The following is an 18,938-nucleotide window of genomic DNA, read 5'->3' on the forward strand; positions in this document are numbered from 1 at the left end:
GTTTTCAAGCGGCTTTCATTTTTTCCTAGGTATAGTAGTGGGAAGAATATCTGATGCTTCCTGTATTCCACAGCAGAGTAATAAATTCACCCCTGAAGTTTTAAATGTATTTTTATGTATGGTGTATATCTTTAGGAAAAAACATTACTTATTACTTATTTCTATTCTTCTATATGTAGTCTTGCAGATACTTTTATCTCCAGTGAAATTCTTTCTTTATTTTATTTATTTAAGTTTATTTCTTAACAAGAATTTCCTTATTGCTATTTTATGTTAAAAATTCTTACACTCTTTAAATGTGCTACTAAATAGATGGGTTTGTTGCCTTTTTTTTTTTTTTTTTAAACTTCTCTTGAGATATTTTTCCCTCTACCACAGAGGAGGAGAGCTGATTCTAAAGAGGCCTACAAATCCAGAAAATCACTTTTCACATTACCAGCCTCTTAAATTTCCTCATCGTGGTGACACGCATTGTTTCAAGACAAAAGTGTTACGCTCTCATTTTCTAAAGAAAAAAACTACAGAATCATCCTTTAGTGTCACTGGATTTTCTTTTCCAAGTATTTCTATCCATTTGGTCTGGCTACGTGTTTCCCTGTAGGATGTTTCCTTTATTTATTTAAAAAGCTGTTGTATCTCTGGGAAAAAGATTCTATAATTCCCTTATGACTCACTTGTGACCCCAGAAGAACAAAACCCAGCGTATAACTTACTACAAAGGACTTGTGGTTTCACAATTTCCTCCATTTAAACACACATGCTGCTTTTGCCATCATTAATTCTGTGGTAAATATTAATCAATTGATATTTAAATACTTTTTAAAGGTCAGTTTCCAGGCTGAAATAAATGTATAAAATATGGGAAGTGTAATAAATCCTCTAAGGAAAAAGCATGTTTGATTGGCTCACCTGTGTTGCATAAGAGTCTGAATATCCCTAACTCCTCCATGAATTATCTAATTCTTTTTTGAACCCAGTTAATTATCCTTTTGGCCTTCACAATATCCCCAGGCATTGAGGTTGATTCTGCATTGTGTGAAGAAGTACTTCCTTATGTTTGTTTTTAAACCTTCTGCCTATTAATGTCATTGGGTGACCCCTGGTTTTTGGTATGTTAAGGGGCAAATGACCCCTTCCTTTTAATTTTCTCTACGCCGTTCATGATTTTATAGATCACTATCATTTCACCCCCTCAGTCGTTTCTTTTCTAAGCTGTACAGTCCTAGTCTCTAATATCTCCTTGTCTGGAAGCTGTTCTATACTCCTAATCATTTTTGTTACTCTTCTGTGCACTTTCCCCACTAATGTATCTTTTCTGAGATGGGGCAACCAGAACTGCATGCAGTATTCAAGCTACGGGCATAACATGGGTTTATATAGTGGCATTATGATATTTTCTGTTTTATTATCTATCCCTTTCCTAATGGTTCCTAACATTGTTAGCTTTTTTGACTGATGTTGCACATTGAATGGATGTTTTCAGAGGATTGTTCACTCTAAGATGACTCCACGATTTTTCTTGAGTGATAAGTTAATTTAGACCCCATCATATTGTATGTATAGTTGGGATTATGCTTTCCAGTGTGCATTAGTTTGTCCTTACCAGCATTGAATTTCATCTACCATTTTGTTGCCTAGTTGTGTGAGATACCTTTTTGTAGCTCTTCACTTAACTTTGGACTTAACTATTTTGAGTAATTTTGTAATTGTCAGCAAATTTTGTCACTTCGCTGTTCACTCCCTTGTCCAGATCATTTATGAATAGGTTGTACAACATGGGTCCCAGTATAGATCCTTGGGGGACCCTGCTATTTACCTCTTTTCCTCTTGAAAACTGATCATTTAGACCTATCCTTTGTTTCCTGTCTTTTAACCAGTTAAACTGGTTAAATGAGTAACTGATCAATGAGAGGACCTTCCCTCATATCCATGACTGCATAATTTGCTTGTCAACAGCTTTCTGAAAGCCTAAGTACTCTGTATCAACTGGATCACTGTTGTCCACATTTTTATCGACTCAAAGAATTCTAGTAAATCAGTGAGGCATGATTTCCCTTTATAAAAGCTGTGTTGACTCTTCCACAATATATCGTGTTTATCTATATATCTCTGATGATTTTGTTTACTATAGTTTGAACAAATTTGCCTGGTACTGAAATTAGGCTTACCAGCCTGTAATTGCCAGAATTGTTGCTGGGGCCTTTTTTAAAAATAGGCACTATATTAGTTATTCTCCAGTCATCTGGTACAGAGGCTGATTTAAGCTATAAGTTACATACCAATTTCATATTTGAATTTCTTCAGAACTCTTGGGTGAATACTATCTGGTCCTAGTGACTTATTACTGTTTAATTTATTGATTTGCTCTAAAGCCTCCTCTATTGACCCTCCAATATGGGACTGTTCCTCAGATCTGTCATCTCAGGTTTGGAAATCTCCCTCATATCTTCTTCAGTACAATGTAAAGAATTCATTTAGCTTCTTCACAGTGGCCTTGTCTTCCTTGAGTGCTATTTTAACACCTTGATCGCCCAGTGACCCCACTGACTCTTCGGCAGATTTCCTGCTTCTGATGCACTTGAAAAAAAAAATGCTGTTAGTGTTTCCGTGCTTAGCTAATTGCTCTTCAAATTCTTTTTTGGCCTGCCTGATTGTACATTTACACTTGACTTGCCAGAGTTTATGCTCCTTTCTATTTTTCTCACTAGGATTTGACTTCCAATTTTTAAAGGATGCCTTTTTGCTTCTAACCATCTTTTACTCTGCTGTTTAGTCGTGATGTTGCTTTTTGGTCATCTTATTTTTTATTTGGGATATACTTTGTTTTATCCTCTATTATGGTGTTGATTGAGAACAACTGCAAAACCACTGCCTAACTTCTTTCATGTATGGTTTTGCATGCCACTGCAGGGACTGACAGCTTTACTTAAAGTAGCTGCAGGAGTGTTGTATATTTGCATGGCTGCAGAAGAAGATGCATCTACTTTGCACTGTTTTCCTTGCTAAAGGAGAAAGATCAAGGCTGTCAGGTGCCCACACATAGTCTAATGTTAGGCAGAATTGCCAATTGTTTTTAACAGGTAAGTCCTGTTAGACTTGCCAAAAAGAGGCATAAAAAAACAAAAACATCCAAATAAAAAAAATAAAAAAAACCCCCAAAACCCAAAACATTTGACTGTTAAAAGTATTGCAGAATCTCCCTCTTTATATGCATTTCTCCTATTTTTCTAGCATATTACTTTTTTTAAGCCCCATTTACTGATAACTGCCAGCATAGACTTTCACTATATGGAGGTAAGAAAGTTCTCTAGCTCCCTGTCCTTACTACTCTTTTGTGGATCAGCCAGCTGACAAAGATGTAAAGACAGCAGCCTCTTGTTAAATTAGTTTCTCTCCTTACAGGAAAGTTTCTTGCTCCCACTGACTGGAAAATTAGAGATGCTCAAAGAGGTTTCTTGTATGACTCAAACATTGATAATTTGGTTTGAGAATTCAAGAAACCCATTTACACAGGTACAGAGTAGTAGAGTGTGTTTTGGATGACTGCTTGTATGTTTGTGTAACTTGAGTTTGCCTCTTTTTTTTTTCTCCCTCGAGTAATTTCTTCAGTTCTTTTTGCAGAGTGTGCCTTTAAAAATAACCTCTTATCCAGAGTGCAAAACAGGAATGCAGGCTGTGTTTCACATCCTGTTCTTTAGAATGCCTTTCACACACTTATGAATTCCTGTTCCTTTATTGGGATCTGGATAAGAGGTTGACTTTAATTTTCACACATGCGCAAAAAATATACAACCAGACATGTATAGATAATCTTGTTTCCCTGACTTTGAAAAACGAAACCTATCAATGCTATTAGGAAAGTTCATTCCAGGATAGTGTTTAACCTTTATTATCTTAAACTTTATGTAGTACATAAAAACAGGAATGAAAACAGTATATAGACACAGAAAATCAATAACTGTATAATAAGGTGGGAGTGTTTGGGTTATGAATTGAAACCTTTGAGGTTTGGTGTAAACATTCACCAAGTGTAAGAAGGCCCCAGCTGGATTATGAAATTCTGGTTTTTTTGCTTGTAGGACAAACCATTTCTTTAACAGCATTGTCAATTATGTAATGTCTAATATTGCATAAATTTTCCTCCTTGGTCTCCCAGTCAGTGATAGCATAAACCCATTGTTTCATGTTCTTTGTGTGTGTATATAAATCTCTCCTCTGTTTTTTCCGCCAAATGCATCCGATGAAGTGAGCTCTATCTCACGAAAGCTTATGCTCTAATAAATTTGTTAGTCTCTAAGGTGCCACAAGTACTGCTTTTCTTTTTTTTAAAAAAAGGTGATGTTTGTGGCTTTCCTCTTTTTTGTGCCCCCTTCATATTTGTCTTGCATGTGTCCCCTGGAATTCCTGATATCCTTTTATACACCATCTATGGCTTTCAGTGTCTCCTTATTCCCCTTCATGTTCCCACTATCCCACTTGTCCATTCATATTTCCACTATCCTCTTGTCGCCTATCTGTGATCCATCATCTCTCTCCCCCAACCCTCCCAAAAAAACCCTGCTGCTTGGGCTTCCACTCAGGTCTGCTTTTGTGCCCTGAGACTGCTACCAACTTAGCATAATGGAGGAGTAGTTAGAGGGTATAAGAATAGGGGACTGTAGTCTCCAGCCACCTTCTTCTCAACTCACACAGCAATTTAGTGGCAGAAATCAGCTTCTAGAAACTTGGGCTTCATCAGTCACAATCCCTGAGGCTTTGGCTGGAAATGAAAACATTAAGAAAGCAGAGCTGCCATGTTTCTCTTATCTCGTGTGCTACTTATGTGTTTGATACCCTGTCGCATGTTCAGCAGGTTCTTTTTGCATCCAGCTAGAGTGTAAGGTTGCCAACTGTCTAATCACACAAACCCAAACACCCCTGCCATGGTTGGGGATGAGGGGTTCAGAGTGTGGGAGGGGGCTCCAGGCTGTGCCTGGGATGGGGTGGGGGTGCAAGCTCTGGGAGGGAGTTTGGGTGCTAGAGGGGACTCAGGACTGGGGGAGGAGTTTAGAGTGCAGGGGGCATGGAGCGTGGGTTCCAGGAGGGGGCTCAGGGCTGGGGCAGAGGGTTGGGGTGCAAGAGGGGTTATAGGGTCTGGGAAGGAGTTGGGGTGCAGGAGGGGGCTCAGGGTTGGGGTGCAGGCTCTGGCCATGTGGTGCTTACCTCGTGCCGCTCCCGCAAGCAACTGGCATGTCCCTGCGGCCCCTGGGGGGACCGGGGGCTCCACATGCACCTCAATTTAGGCAGGCAGGGTCCCTCTCTGGCTCCCCTTTCTTCTCCCCCTGCTGGTGCACCAGGCCAACATGGAGGCAAAACATCAAATTGTGCATGTCCCTAGTAGTCAAGGGTGAGGAAGAAGGAAAGGTGATATTGCATTAGAGCAGCCAGAGACAGATTCTGGGAAATTCTATTTGTTTGTTTTTCAATGTTTCTTTCAGGATGTGTCATTTGTGTGGTGATATCAAATGCCAAAAAACAGCATTGCCACCGAGTTGTCACACAACATCAGGAAGTTGTAATAGTTATTTTGTTGTAACGTCTGATTGCTTCTAAAATAGATATTCAGTTCTTCAAGGTAGAGTACTGCTTTAATTACTAACACATTATTAGATAAAACAGAATAGTTGGCAGTGTACATTTATTTTCTTGTATAAAGACACAGCAAGTTCTTTAGTTTAACTATTTTTTGTTATAATACATACTGTTTTATTTTTAAGAGTATCTCCGAGCATGTAGACTGTTTGTTTCTTTTAATCAAAATACAGCACCAAGGGGTTAGACTATGTTTTAAACTAATCTCTTTCCAAACTTCACTTTTCAGATTGAAGCCAAAACATTTTGTTCCCTGGTTGATACATTATATGGGAAGTTTTGGAGCAGGACAATTTTATGTTTATTTATTTTTGGCAGAGTTATATTTGGTGATTTTGTCTACTTGTATTACAGTAACCCAGAAGCCTCACTCAGGTTTTGAGCCTCAAAAGTAGTCTCCAGAATGTGGGTGACTGTGCCATCAGGAAGAAACATGAAGTCATCCTGTTTGGGCCTCAGTGACAGGAAGAGGAACATTAGCACAGGAAGACTGATAGGTTTTGTTATGCCTCATTTCCCATAGAACTAAGTTCTCCTTAGTTCCATTACCTCTTATGGAAACTGCTTTTGTGAGAAAATGCCGTGTGTGTTTTCCATAGCAAATTAAGGTCCAATCCTGTTTCCATTAAAGTCCCGAGAGGAATGCTACCCATTGACAGTGGGAGCAGGATTAGGCCCTAAAACTATGTATCTAGAATTGTTGTTACATGGTCAAAAAATCTTGTCTCTTAGTTGAACCCCCACATTCAAATACAACATCATGCTTTGGGCAGGCTAGTAATACACTTACTGTACCATGAAGGTGATGTTCAGGAATAAAAGGCTTCTGAGTAGAAATAAACTGAATATAGAACTCTGCAACAAGAACTAGAATAACTTGACTAAGTATGTGGTCAGTTAATGCTGTGATATCACCGTTGTGATTTAAGTTGACTTGTTCAGTTCATTGCTGAAAGCTGGATTTCTGGGTGTATCAGTATAGAGAAATTTTTTAATTAGTCTTCCATTTTTGAAGTGGGGTTTGGGATATATATGTATATTCAAAGAGGTATTCTTGCTTTTAGAGTTCTTAAAATACTTCTGTTCACTCCATATGATGAAAATGGCAGGCATTACTGGCAAAGAAAATGCTGCCATTAATATTTTTATACAACTTGCAATTAGGCAACAAATCAGAGCATTTAGTGTTTTCCTGTCTTGGAAGGTTTTTACAGTAAAAGCTGTGTTATCCGGCACTTTACCAACCAGAAAGCTTTGTAAACCAGCATTTCTGATCTTCACTGAAAGTCTTGTTTGTAGTCCGGTTGGTGGCAGGCTCCTTACCTGGCTCCGCATGGCTCCCCGGAAGCGGCGACATGTCCCTGCTGCTCCTAAGTGGAGGAACAGCCACAAGGGGTTCAGAGTTTGGGAGGGGGTGCGGGGGTGACCTAGAGAAATTGGAGGATTGGGCTAAAAGAAATCTGAGGTTCAATAAGGACAAGTGCAGAGTCCTGCACTTAGGACAGAAGAATCCCATGCACTGCTACAGGCTGGGGACTGACTGGCTAAGCAGCAGTTCTTCAGAAAAGGACCTGGGGATTACAGAGGATGAGAAGCTGGATACGAGTCAACAGTGTGCCCTTGTTGCGAAGAAGGCTAACGGCATATTGGGCTGCATTAGCAGGAGCATTGCCCGCAGATCGAGGGAAGTGATTATTCCCCTCTGTTCGGCACGGGTGAGGCCACATCTGGAGTATTGCGTCCAGTTTTGGGCCCCCACTATAGAAAGGATGTGGACAAATTGGACAGAGTCCAGCAGACGGCAATGAAAACTATTAGGGGACTGGGGCCCATGTATTATGAGGAGAGGCTGAGGGAACTGGGCTTATTTAGTCTCCAGAAAGAAGAGTGTGGGGGGGGGATTTGATAGCAGCCTTCAACTACCTGAAAGGGGGTTCCAAAGAGGATGGAGCTAGGCTGTTCTCAGATGAACTCAGTGTAACTTGTGCTTTTGAAAATTCTACCTTTAAGTGCCTAAATATGGGCCTGAGAGACTAATTTTAGGTTCATAGTTTTGAAAACTTTTTGGCCTGTGTACAAAATAGTTTACAATAATTTAATATATTGAAAGTATAAACTTCTTAACGAAGAAGAAATTTTGTTTTGAATTGGCAAAGATTTTGTACACAAATATTAAAAACTTTTAGCCTCTGATGCTGCAAATACTTATCCACATGCTTAATTAAGCAGATGAGTAGTACCACTGACGTCATTCATTTGAGTAAAGTTACATGCTGGTTTTAGTCCTTGTCCTCCAAACGCTTAATCGTCTGTGTTTTGTTTTGTTTTTTTGCCTGTAGCTGCTTTGTAAAATTCAAATAAGATATCTTAACTGTAGTAGATTTTATACTAAAATAAACTAACTTAAAAAAAGCATTTGTAATTTTGTTCATTAGATTAAAATGTATAGTTGCAATAGCACAGATTTTCAAATTAGCTTTCCAAAGGCTCCATCTGATCTGATATAAATATTTTAAATCAGTGACTTAAATAGCCTTGATTTAAATCTCTCCATCTTGCTTTATTCTCTGGAAACTTTCTCCAAACAACACTCTGAATTCATTGAACAGGGGATATAAGTGTAGGCTTTACAGTCTTACACCAATGAGAATTAGGGTTTTGTATTAAAATCCTAATAATAAACTACTAATTGAGCTCTTGTATGATTTCATATTACAGGGCCTTGAGACCATAAGAGAATCAAATAAAGTGGAAGCAGGAAATTACTCTGTAAAGTTTAATTGGAAAAGGTATTTCAAAATGAATTTCCACTATAAAGTATTTCATTGAAAAACATATTTTTCAAAATAGATTTCCTCTAATCCCTAACTTAAAACTTCTTGTACGTTTTCAGAAAGTACAAGGACTAAATTTACTAAGGGATTTGTTTTCTGATTTCCAAAGTCTTGAAATTTCCCTGCTGGCTAATTACTGCTTATTACTGTAGACATTGAGCTGTTAGCAGTAACATTTTCCATCTTAAGATGGGCTGGCCCATTCAAGTGAAGAGCATGTTGTCTGAGTGCTGAATGGAATTACTACCAATGGAAACTATGCTGCAAGAGGAGTTGATAAAGCAGCTGCTGTGCAAACCTCAGCTGTTTTTTCCATCTTCCAAAGCAAAGTTAATTAGCATAGGAAAGCTGACTAATGTGCTGATGTCACCTCTTTCCAGTAGTCGCTTACATTTTGTCCCTGACTGCCTTAAAGCATGCAGGACTTTGTTCAGGAATTTGCTGTCACTTATGGGATGCACTGAAAGCTTTTTTGAGGGGGTTGGACTTTTTCCTTTATAAACACTGTCTACAGAACCAACAGCCTCCTTAAAAGTAATTGCCTTGGATTTGTGTTGAACTGCTGTCGTTGCTTTAGTGAAGCACAAAATGCATTTCAGGAACCTTAACTACAGTTTTGGTTCCCTAATTGCCTGTGTGGCAGACAGCGATGTCTTCAATCAAATTGAAACGAGGGTATGGCTTTTTTAAAGTTGAGTTTTAGTTCTGTGAATTTCTTAAATGCTGAAAGATAGGTGCTGTTCTAAAATAGTTGAAAAATACTGTGCTGTTTAAAACATTAAACAGATAATGCTTAAGAAGTAGGGAAGAACTATTTAAGAGGTTAACGGGTTGTAGTCTGCAAATGTGTATTTTGTGTATTATGTTTCAGTCTTAATGTATCATATGGAATTTAAGATATTTATCTTTGGCTTTTTCAAATACTTGTCTGTCCATAAAAATAATGTGTATATATGCATGTAATTGTGAGTATGAGTTGAAAAAACTTCATTTGAAGGCATTTTCAATTATGTTTAGATTTAGAATGTTGCTAACAGGTTCGTTTATATCAGAATATATGAAGATGTTTAAATTACATTGTTGGTGTAGCACTGTAATTGTTAAGACTGGTGATACTGCTGTAGTGTTGGAATGCTACATAACATAGTCACTCCAGTTATCTAACTGATGAGAATGAAGGAGTAACAAACACGCAAATGTTGGACTTACAGCAGTGAATTATTGATTAGCAGTGTTAAGACATCTGTCAGGCACAGAACAATTAGATTTTATTAGTAGACACTGTGATGCTAACATCTGATTTCATCTGGAAGTTTGATCTGTGAGGTGAGTATTTTATAATACTACAGACTTTTCTTTTTGGCTAACATAAAATTGAAGATTCCATACATTTCATTAATCATCTAGACGGTCTCCAAAGGTTTAGTGGTGAATATGAATTCTGAATTATAGACCAATCTGTTTTTCTGAATAGGTATGAATGAGATATTGGTGCACCAAGTAGTGTAATTTATCTTTTTTCTATATATAGGCTTAGATTTCAGAAATACAAAGCAGTTTTCTTTCCAGTGTAAAAAGCTAACAATAACAAGTAATTCCTGTGCTAAGGGTTCTATTCTTGAGAATTGTATTAAAACTACTTGGAGTTTACATACAGCTCGCTTTTATTAGAACACTAAGAGACAGGATAGTTTTGAGTTAACATGCATACATGAAATATTTGGCTTTTGTCTAATATATATTTGTTACTTAGAGTCTTGGGATAGCAGTAGCAAGTTGTTGAGAGTTAGAACCACGCTTAGCTTAAATAAAAAACTATAACCAAAAGGTTTATATAAGAGAATAAGGAAATTAAGTGTTCAAGAAAAATATATATTATGCTATTTTGTTATACCCTTCTATGTAGCCTTATCCAAAATCAGTGATTAAACTGAATGCAGTTGAAAGATGAACATGAAATCAGAACATTCTGATCAGTAAGATTCTGTGAAATAGTAAAATACAAAATGTCAATACCTAAAACATCACTTACTACTAAGGGCTGTACATAGCGGGTCATTGTGCTTAAAATAAGTCTGAAACAGCAAGCATGCCAGCCATAGACTCTCTTTCCCTTCCCCTCCCCTCAGCACCCTGAAGTAAAAATGGAAACATTCTTCATAAATAATGTAAAAAGCTGAGTTTGGTTTGGATAGCTGCCCATGTGCTCTAAAAGCTCAAACATTAGTTACTCAAATAGTCAATGAAGACTGCCAACTTTTGATGGATTTAGTTTCATACTGCCATCCAGATAGGATGGCTAAGTCATTGGTTCACACCGATAAAAATACAAGGTTTTGGAGTCAGAAGGGCTGGGTTCTGTGCCCACTCTGCAACAAATGTACTGTTTTAACGTTGGGCAAGACCCTCATTTCTGTTTCCATGTCTGTGTAATTAGAACAATACTTTCTTTACTAAAGGAATTGAGTCTTCGTTTGTAAAGTTCTTTGAGATCCATAGATGGAGGGTGTTATAGAATTACTGTGTGTTGTTATAACTAAAATTTCCTTAAGGACACTTCATTTCCCTAAATTAAAAATAAGTACAAAAAATAGTTTTCTTATGTCATAACATTACTGAGGTGTCTGGTTACCTTAAAAACAAGCACATTTTAGTTTAGCACTGAACAATATTCAGTTTTCATGTCTACCGAACAGGAGTTTTACTTGAGTAAGGACTTTTGGCCCTCAATTTACTTTGCCTGCTTTTTTATAGATATTTCTATATAAAGTAAACTAAGCAATTAAAACTCCACGATCTTCATCACTTGTGAATAGTACTTTTTTTTAGCATGCCACAAAATTGAGACAGAAGCCAGTAGACATGCAATATATTTTACTCATTTGTAATCTTTTCTTCTACCTTGAAAGCACTATTATTTCAGCAAGAAAAAAAGCAGCTGCTATGTTGTAAATAAATGATGATTGATTTATTTTGAATGGCTTACCATATTCTCTAATAAAATATTTTAGCATGCCACTGTTAACGGCAGTCCATCGTAATCAGCAGTTGTCCTTGAGGGAATGAGAATAAATTAGAAGAAAAAAGGGTTGTGGCATGTACATGGCTTCTTTTGTTTTAAAAAAAAAAATATATATATATATATATATATATATATATATATATATAAAAATTTATATATTTTTTACAGGCCAAATTTGAATCTCTCTTTAGAACATATGACAAAGATATCACCTTTCAGTATTTTAAGAGCTTCAAAAGAGTACGAATAAACTTCAGCAACCCTTTATCAGCCGCAGATGCTAGAATCCAGCTACATAAGACAGAATTTCTTGGAAAGGAAATAAAACTGTATTTTGCTCAGGTATGTTTTACCAAGCATTTCTGTGTAAATGTAATCATTTTGCCATTGAGTCTTATGCTGTTGTAGTTCACAATTTTTTTTTTGAAGACCTGTGAAAATTTGTAGCATTCATTAGTGACCAAATTGATTGGAGAAAACATCAGGTAGGTACCTCCAAACTTAGGAGTGTTTGGAGGCTAATGAATATGTTGGGTTTCTGCCTGCTTGTGTATTGTTTGCGCTGTCTTGGGATAAGGGGGAAGATATCTAGTACTCAACACTATCATACCAAGAGCTGGTTGAGTAAACGGGAAGGAGTATATTTTGTAAAATTTCAAACAACTTTTGGGAATATTCAGAACACTTGATTTTATTGAATATAAAAACCATTTTCTCTCACTGCTTTAATTTTTTTCTACTGATAGAGGGGAGTGTTCATCTCTTCCTAATTTCTTCTTTCATAATATTCTGAAATTTTTCAGCAGTTTCAATCAAAATTAAATATTGTTGCAAAAACTTCCATTTTATTGGAACTTCTTTTTCTGTTGAAGAAATTTTGACACTTTTCAGCTAGCTTTAATTGAAAATCTAGTAACCCCAGAACTCCTAATAAGATACTTAAAGATATCCAGGGTCATAAAACAAAGATGGTTTTAAACAAAATAACTGTCAAATTTCACTTGCGGGGGGGGGGGGAAATACATCACTGAAAGCATGTCTACTCTTTGCCAAATTGTTAGCAACACTCCCTGGATATTCTGCATTTTATAGTGCAGCAACAGAAGATTCTGTTGCAGCTTCAGATACATTTATTCACTGGAATGGAAGGCTTTATTGAATTAAATTTCAATAACTAGTACAGTAAAAGCTGTATTATCTGGCCCTGTACCATCTGGAAAGCTCTATAAACCGGCTTTTCTGATCTTGATAGAAAGTCCAGTTTATAGTCCGTCCAGTTGGTGTGGAGCCAGCAGGCTCCGTACCTGGCTCTGCATGGCTCCCCAGAAGCCGCTGCTCCTACGCAGAGAATGGCCACAAGGGGTTCGGAGTACAGAAGGGGGTGCGAGAGTGGGGGATGGGGCGCAGGAGGGGGTGCGGGCATGGGCTCTGAGAGGGAGTTTGGGTGCGGGATCTGGGGGAGTGCTTACCTCAGGAGGCTCCTCACAAGCAGTGACTTGTTCCAGCTACTCCTAGGTGGAGACCCGTCAGATGGCTCTGCACGCTGCCCCTTGCTCAACAGCTGCCATTGGCTGGGAACCAATGGGAACCCACACCCAAACTCTCTTTAACTGGCATTTTTCACTTGCTGGCACCCCCCCATTATCCCCAACATGCCAGATTTAAAAAGTTTTTACTGTACTAGTATTGTATCCCTTGTGGTAATAAGTTTAGTTTGAGATGTTTAATATATACGTTTATATTTTTTAAGATGCTATATGGATTTGTACTGACAACATAGTTGGCAGCTTGAGTAGTGACAGTTAGCTTTGGGACCTGGGGAAAGGTGTGGGAATTATGTTGGATAAATGCATTAGCTAGAGATTTCTGCCAAAATGATAAGCAACTAAATAGAGAGACAAGGTGGATGAAGTAATATCTTTTACTGGACCAAAACTTTAGAACCATGGCTTATTACAATGATCTGTAACCAACTAAATCCTCTTTTCGTCCTATGACTGCAAAGGACTGTTAGTGGGCCACTCTACCTTGAATGGTCCCTTGGAATAGAATATGTGCTAACAACCTATACTAAACAATCAGTTCCACCTTGCATTTAGCTGCGGTGCTTGCAGTACCTTTCCTAGACCTGAAGAAGAGCGCTGTATGGCTCGAAAGCTTGTCTCTCTCACCAACATAAGTTGGTCCAATAAAAGATATTACCCCACCCACCTTATCTTTAATATCCTGGGACCCAACTACACTACATAAAGTAACTAAATAGTAAATGATATTGGGGAATTATTTTGTAATTAGATAAGGTAATCATTTGATAAGTTAACTCCCCTTTGAGATGACCAATTATTTTGGCTATGCACAAACTCTTACGCTTACTTACCTGCATAGTTTACGCTTGGTTAATGTTTGATGCTCTCTGCAATCATAACAGTTAGAAATGTAATTTTTCTTCAGTCAAAGCTTACATTCTTGAGCATAGTTCTTATAGCATGAAGTGGGTTCTCAGCAAACCTGATGCCTATGGAGTTGCAAAGAAAACACTGCTCTGATTGTTATACAGAGATGCATATAACACTGGCTTGGAAGTTAGATCTTTTCCAGTCTCAGAAATAGCCCTTGATTCAGCAGACAGGGTTGGCCTGTAGAGCTGTATTGGCAGTGATTCCTAAATATAGACAAGAGTGTGCAGGGGTCTGTATCGTTATATAGAGCTATACTGATTTCTGGTCAATACTTTCTGTGACAAAGTTCCTGCTCTACCTTGGGGTCTTGCGCTTATTGGCGGATTTCCTCACCTTGGAGCTTCACGGCAGCCCTCAGCTTGGCCATTTTTCTCAACCCACAGTCCAGGTCAACTCCTCCAGTGTCTGACAAGGAGTTGGGAGGATTTGGGGTGAACCCGGGCCCGCCCTCTACTCCGGGTTCCAGTCCAGGGCTCTGTGGAAAGCAGCTGTCTAGAGTGCCTTCTAAAACAGCTGTGCGACAACTCTCTGGGCTACTTTCCCATGGCCTCCTCCCAACGCCTTCTTTATCCTCACCATAGGACCTTCCTCCTGGTGTCTGATAATGCTTGTACATCTTAGTCCTCCAACAGTCCACGTTCTCACTCTCAGCTCCTAGTTCCTCTTGCTCCCAGCTCCTCACACACACCACAAACTGAAGTGAGCTCCTTTTCTAAAAACCCAGGTGCCCTGATTAGCCTGCCTTAATTGATTCTAGCAGCTTCTTGATTGGCTGCAGGTGTTCTAATCAGCCTGTCTTAATTGTCTCCAGAAGGTTCCTGATTGTTCTGGAACCTTCCCGGTTACCTTACCCAGGGAAAAGGGACCTACTTAGCCTGGGGCTAATATATCTGCCTTCTATTACTCTCCTATAGCCATCTGGCCCGACCCTGTCACATTTCTAAATCCTGAATGGTTGCACTAGTTGGTGCAAACCCCTGCATACTCTTATTTACACTTAAGGGTTTTCACCAGTGCATCTATATGGGTCATCAGTGGGTTACTGAATGCTGGATTCCTGAGTGTAGGTAATACCAAGGAGATTTCGAACTGTACCTCAGCTCTGAAAATGTGTGCACTTTCAGCTGCTATCATTAGGCACCCCTTTTTTAACTTTTCATGGGAAAATCAATCTGAGTGTTCCTTTCATTTTGGTATCCTTTGTGTTTGTTTCAAATGTCCTCAGGGACAATCCTGAAGGAGCCAGTTTATTTATATACCTTCTGGAATTTTCACCACTTGTGATAATAAGTTTCAACACCATTTATCATTAGACCTTACAGCCCCTTTTTAATTTCCCTCTATTTTGGTCTTCTGGGAGCAGATTTTTCTCTGATGAAATAACTATATATTAAAATAAAAATGAAAAAAAAGCAGATATGCACATTTCACTGCATGTTTTGACAGCATTGTCAGCAAGGTGGTTTTGAATTTGTATGTTTGATACGTTATCACACATTGTTACATACTGCCACCTTGAGTGCTTGTTGTAGTATATCTGTTCAAACTTTAAATTCCATGCAAATGACATTTAATTTTCCGTTAATCATTTGTTTTATTCTCCCAGACTTTGCACATTGGAAGCTCGCATTTGGCTCCACCAAAACCAGACAAACAGTTTTTGATTTCACCTCCAGCCTCTCCTCCTGTTGGTTGGAAACAAGTAGAAGATGCTACGCCAGTCATTAACTATGACCTTCTTTATGCTATCTCCAAGTTAGGGCCAGGTAAGAAGGATTCTGAGCTTAAAGTTTTAATACTTGAGTTTGAGTAAAAAATGACTTGGAATACTAGTAATAATTCCAAAAGATTTTTCCTCCAAAATATTTGTTCATTATCAATTAAATTACTATCTACAGAAAACACTCTGAAGTTTTTTATGTCAAGGATTGTTTTCTGAAATCACCTTTTTGTATCAAAAAGATAAAAATTTCCAAAGGAATATCCTTGCCAGAACAAAACACTCTTGCTGAGTTGTTATACAACATGAATGATAAGATTATAAAATTTAAAATAAAATTGTAACTCTAACATAAGTTTCCCCAGAAATAAAATGGCACTTGTAAAATATTTATATTTTAACTATATAGCTACTACTTAAACACCGTTGCTGTTGTTCAATAATCTGACAGTAAATTAATAACTGATATAGCTCTAGCCACTTTCATCAGAGGATTTGCAGACGTTGCACATACTAAGTCTCACACCACTGTGACATTGTGTTGTATCCATTTGATAGAGGTTTTTTTGAAATCAGAGAGCATAGAAGATTTTTGATTAAATCTCAGGAAATACTTCCTCACTGTAAGAACAGTAGGACAATGATACTCACACCTTCTTGTCAATTGTTGGAAATGGGCAACATCTACTTTGATTGCGTTCGCCTCATTAGCACTACAAAAGTAGTTTTCCTCCTTTGATATTCACCCCTTCTTGTCAACTATTGAGAATAGGGCACTTCCACCTTAATTGATTTAGCCTCGTTAGCACTGATCCCCCCACTTGGTAAGGCAACTCCCATCTTTTCATGTGCTGTAATATTTATACTGCTTTCTGTATTTTTCACTCCAGGCATCTGATGAAGTGGGTTTTAGCCCATGAAAGCTTATGCTCAAACAAATTTGTTAGTCTCCAAGATGCCACAAGGACTCTTTGTTGTTGTAGTTTTTTAAATGTAGACTGTTTGTTCTGTGCTTACTGTGTAGAATGGAGCTTTTTTGACCAGTTTTGCTAATGTTCTAACTTTCAGGAGAAAAGTATGAACTCCATGCTGCAACTGACACTACTCCCAGTGTTGTTGTCCACGTATGTGAGAGTGACCAGGAAAATGAAGTGGAGGAGGAAGAGGAAGGCATGAAGAAACCCAAACCAAAAATTATTCAGACAAGAAGGCCGGAGTATACTCCTACTCATTTAAGTTGAAGTGGTTCTAACTTTCAAGGGTTTCAAGTAGACGTATACAAGAAAAATGCTTACTATGGAAGTGTCAGGTCACAGTTTTGGTGGCAGTGGCTGCAGCAATAGTAGGAGATATTCCAATGTAATTTAACTCAGAAAACACTGGAAGTTTCCTCATTGTTTTTAATGCTGCACGTTGGTTAATATGTATGGAACTAAAATAAACTTCCAGATCAGAGTTAGGGTGATCAGAAAAAGGCATTTTGAGAAACCTTCCTTTTTAAGGATTCCTACGTTGCTTCATTATAAAACAGATGGGGAAAGCTTTCTTTGTTCTATCTCACACAATACGCCTCTAATTCATAGGCTAGACATATGTGAAGTACATGTGATACTGAGATGGTTTAAAGATATGGGAATTGTAAACATTTTTCTTTAGGTTGTTTTGTGCATGTTGTTTACTGATGTTCAAAAATAACTTTGCGTTATTTTCTATATAGTTTCTCACTTCACGCTTTTTGAAATCTGGGAAGTTGTCTTCAATGCTTATCTCTCAGCATCCTGGGTTTCTTACTGTATGTATGTTTTATTGGTACCCAGTTTCCAGTGGACATACAATTTATGTAGCACCTTATTTTGGTGCAATATAATTTGTGCTTTTAAAATTTTAATCTGTTGATAAATGCTTATGTGGGGTTTTGTCTAGCAAAGTTATGGAAAAAACTGTGCAATAGGAAAATTGTTCAAGTAAGTGGATTTTAAGTTATTTAAACTTTAAGTTATACGTTTTTAAGTAATGCTGGTTCAATTATTTTGATTTTCTCCTTTTTGAAAAACAAAATTCTTAAACATGTAAATAAAGCTAGTACTATATATTCACAGCAGTGTACAGTTTTCAGTGAGCAGTATGGCAGAGGAAGAAAACCTGAGCTGTATTACTTTTTACATTAACTTGTACATTGTAGCTGGTGCAGTTACATTTTAACAGAGATTCAACACACATGATGTGAAATAGATGACAGATGTGTGGTATGTTTGAGAGGGATGGAGTGCCTTTTCCCCATTAATTTGTGATGGGATTGTTATACTAGCTGAACACTTGTATTTTATCTAATGGCCATGTCCGTCCAATATGTATTCTCTTTTGGCTTTGTTTCCAAAACAGGCTGGCATTTAGAAATGCTTAGTACCAAGTAATAATGCATGCTTTATCAGTTCAGGTGATGGCTTGCTGTGGGAACAGACAAGCTTTCATTCTGTTTGGCTTGAGTACTGTTTTAAGGACAGTGGCGAATGATGTACAAGTTTTCTGTCATGTTTACATAACAAACAAATACATGCTATACCAGTTCAAGTGTTTCCAAGAATCTGCTTTTAAAACGGAGATTCTGACTTTGAAATATTTTAATACTTTTTAAAAATATACTAATATATTAACAAAATATACTGTTGGGGGAGGACATGTTTCTCTTTTAGAAGGAGAGGTATTTGGGGGGTTCAGACATGTTTTTAGAAATAAAGACCCTGGTCCTCTTTTTGAAGTCAGTGGCAACTTTGCCATTAGCTTCATTAGTAGCAAGACTAGGGTTGGGATCAGCATTGTAGCTGTTGTTGCATTAAAATGAAATGCATTATGATGTGCCATTTGTAGTTAATGTTGACTTGGAGGCCCAACATAATACGCTTTTGGGTAAAAATAGACAAATGTTATAAAGAGTACAATACTGTGTGTACTGATGAATTTGTACAATCATTCCAACTGATAATACAGTATAAACTCCACACCACTAAAAGCCTACGATTGTGCTGACCAAGACGCACAATGTTATTGTGACCAAAGAGAACAGAAACCTGTTAAACCTCAGTAATAGTCTGGAGTTGTAGGGCCCTATTCTGATGGATTAGATTTACAGTAAGCATGCATGCACACAGACTGATGCTGAGTTTTGGTTCCTATCTGTGACGGAGAGAGAGAGATGCTCTCCCTGTGTATGCTATGCTGTTTGATACAAAGTTTGCAGGTGTAGAATGTCACCCAGCATAGCTTTAGGTCAG

General features: G+C 37.8%; 1 protein-coding gene across 6 annotated transcripts in view; it reads left to right on the top strand.

Annotated features, from left to right (window-relative positions):
* The window catches only part of RCAN1 (regulator of calcineurin 1), a 73,720-nt gene extending 55,958 nt beyond the window's left edge, over window positions 1–17,762 (top strand). For 4 of the 6 annotated variants that reach the window (XM_038402889.2, XM_038402913.2, XM_038402917.2 and 1 more), the window contains 3 exons: window positions 11,656–11,829; window positions 15,553–15,712; window positions 16,735–17,762. In XM_038402889.2, coding sequence (XP_038258817.2) covers window positions 11,656–11,829; window positions 15,553–15,712; window positions 16,735–16,907 — 507 coding nt within the window. In that variant the 3' untranslated portion in view covers window positions 16,908–17,762. Of the gene's footprint in view, window positions 1–3,402; window positions 3,514–8,651; window positions 9,141–11,655; window positions 11,830–15,552; window positions 15,713–16,734 lie in introns of those variants that run through there. The other 2 variants (XM_043507752.1, XM_038402895.2) reach the window with 2 other exon arrangements.
* Window positions 17,763–18,938: the final 1,176 nt, after the last annotated feature.

The sequence above is a fragment of the Dermochelys coriacea genome, chromosome 1 (assembly GCF_009764565.3).
Source record: "Dermochelys coriacea isolate rDerCor1 chromosome 1, rDerCor1.pri.v4, whole genome shotgun sequence".
NCBI classification, from domain to species: domain Eukaryota; kingdom Metazoa; phylum Chordata; order Testudines; family Dermochelyidae; genus Dermochelys; species Dermochelys coriacea.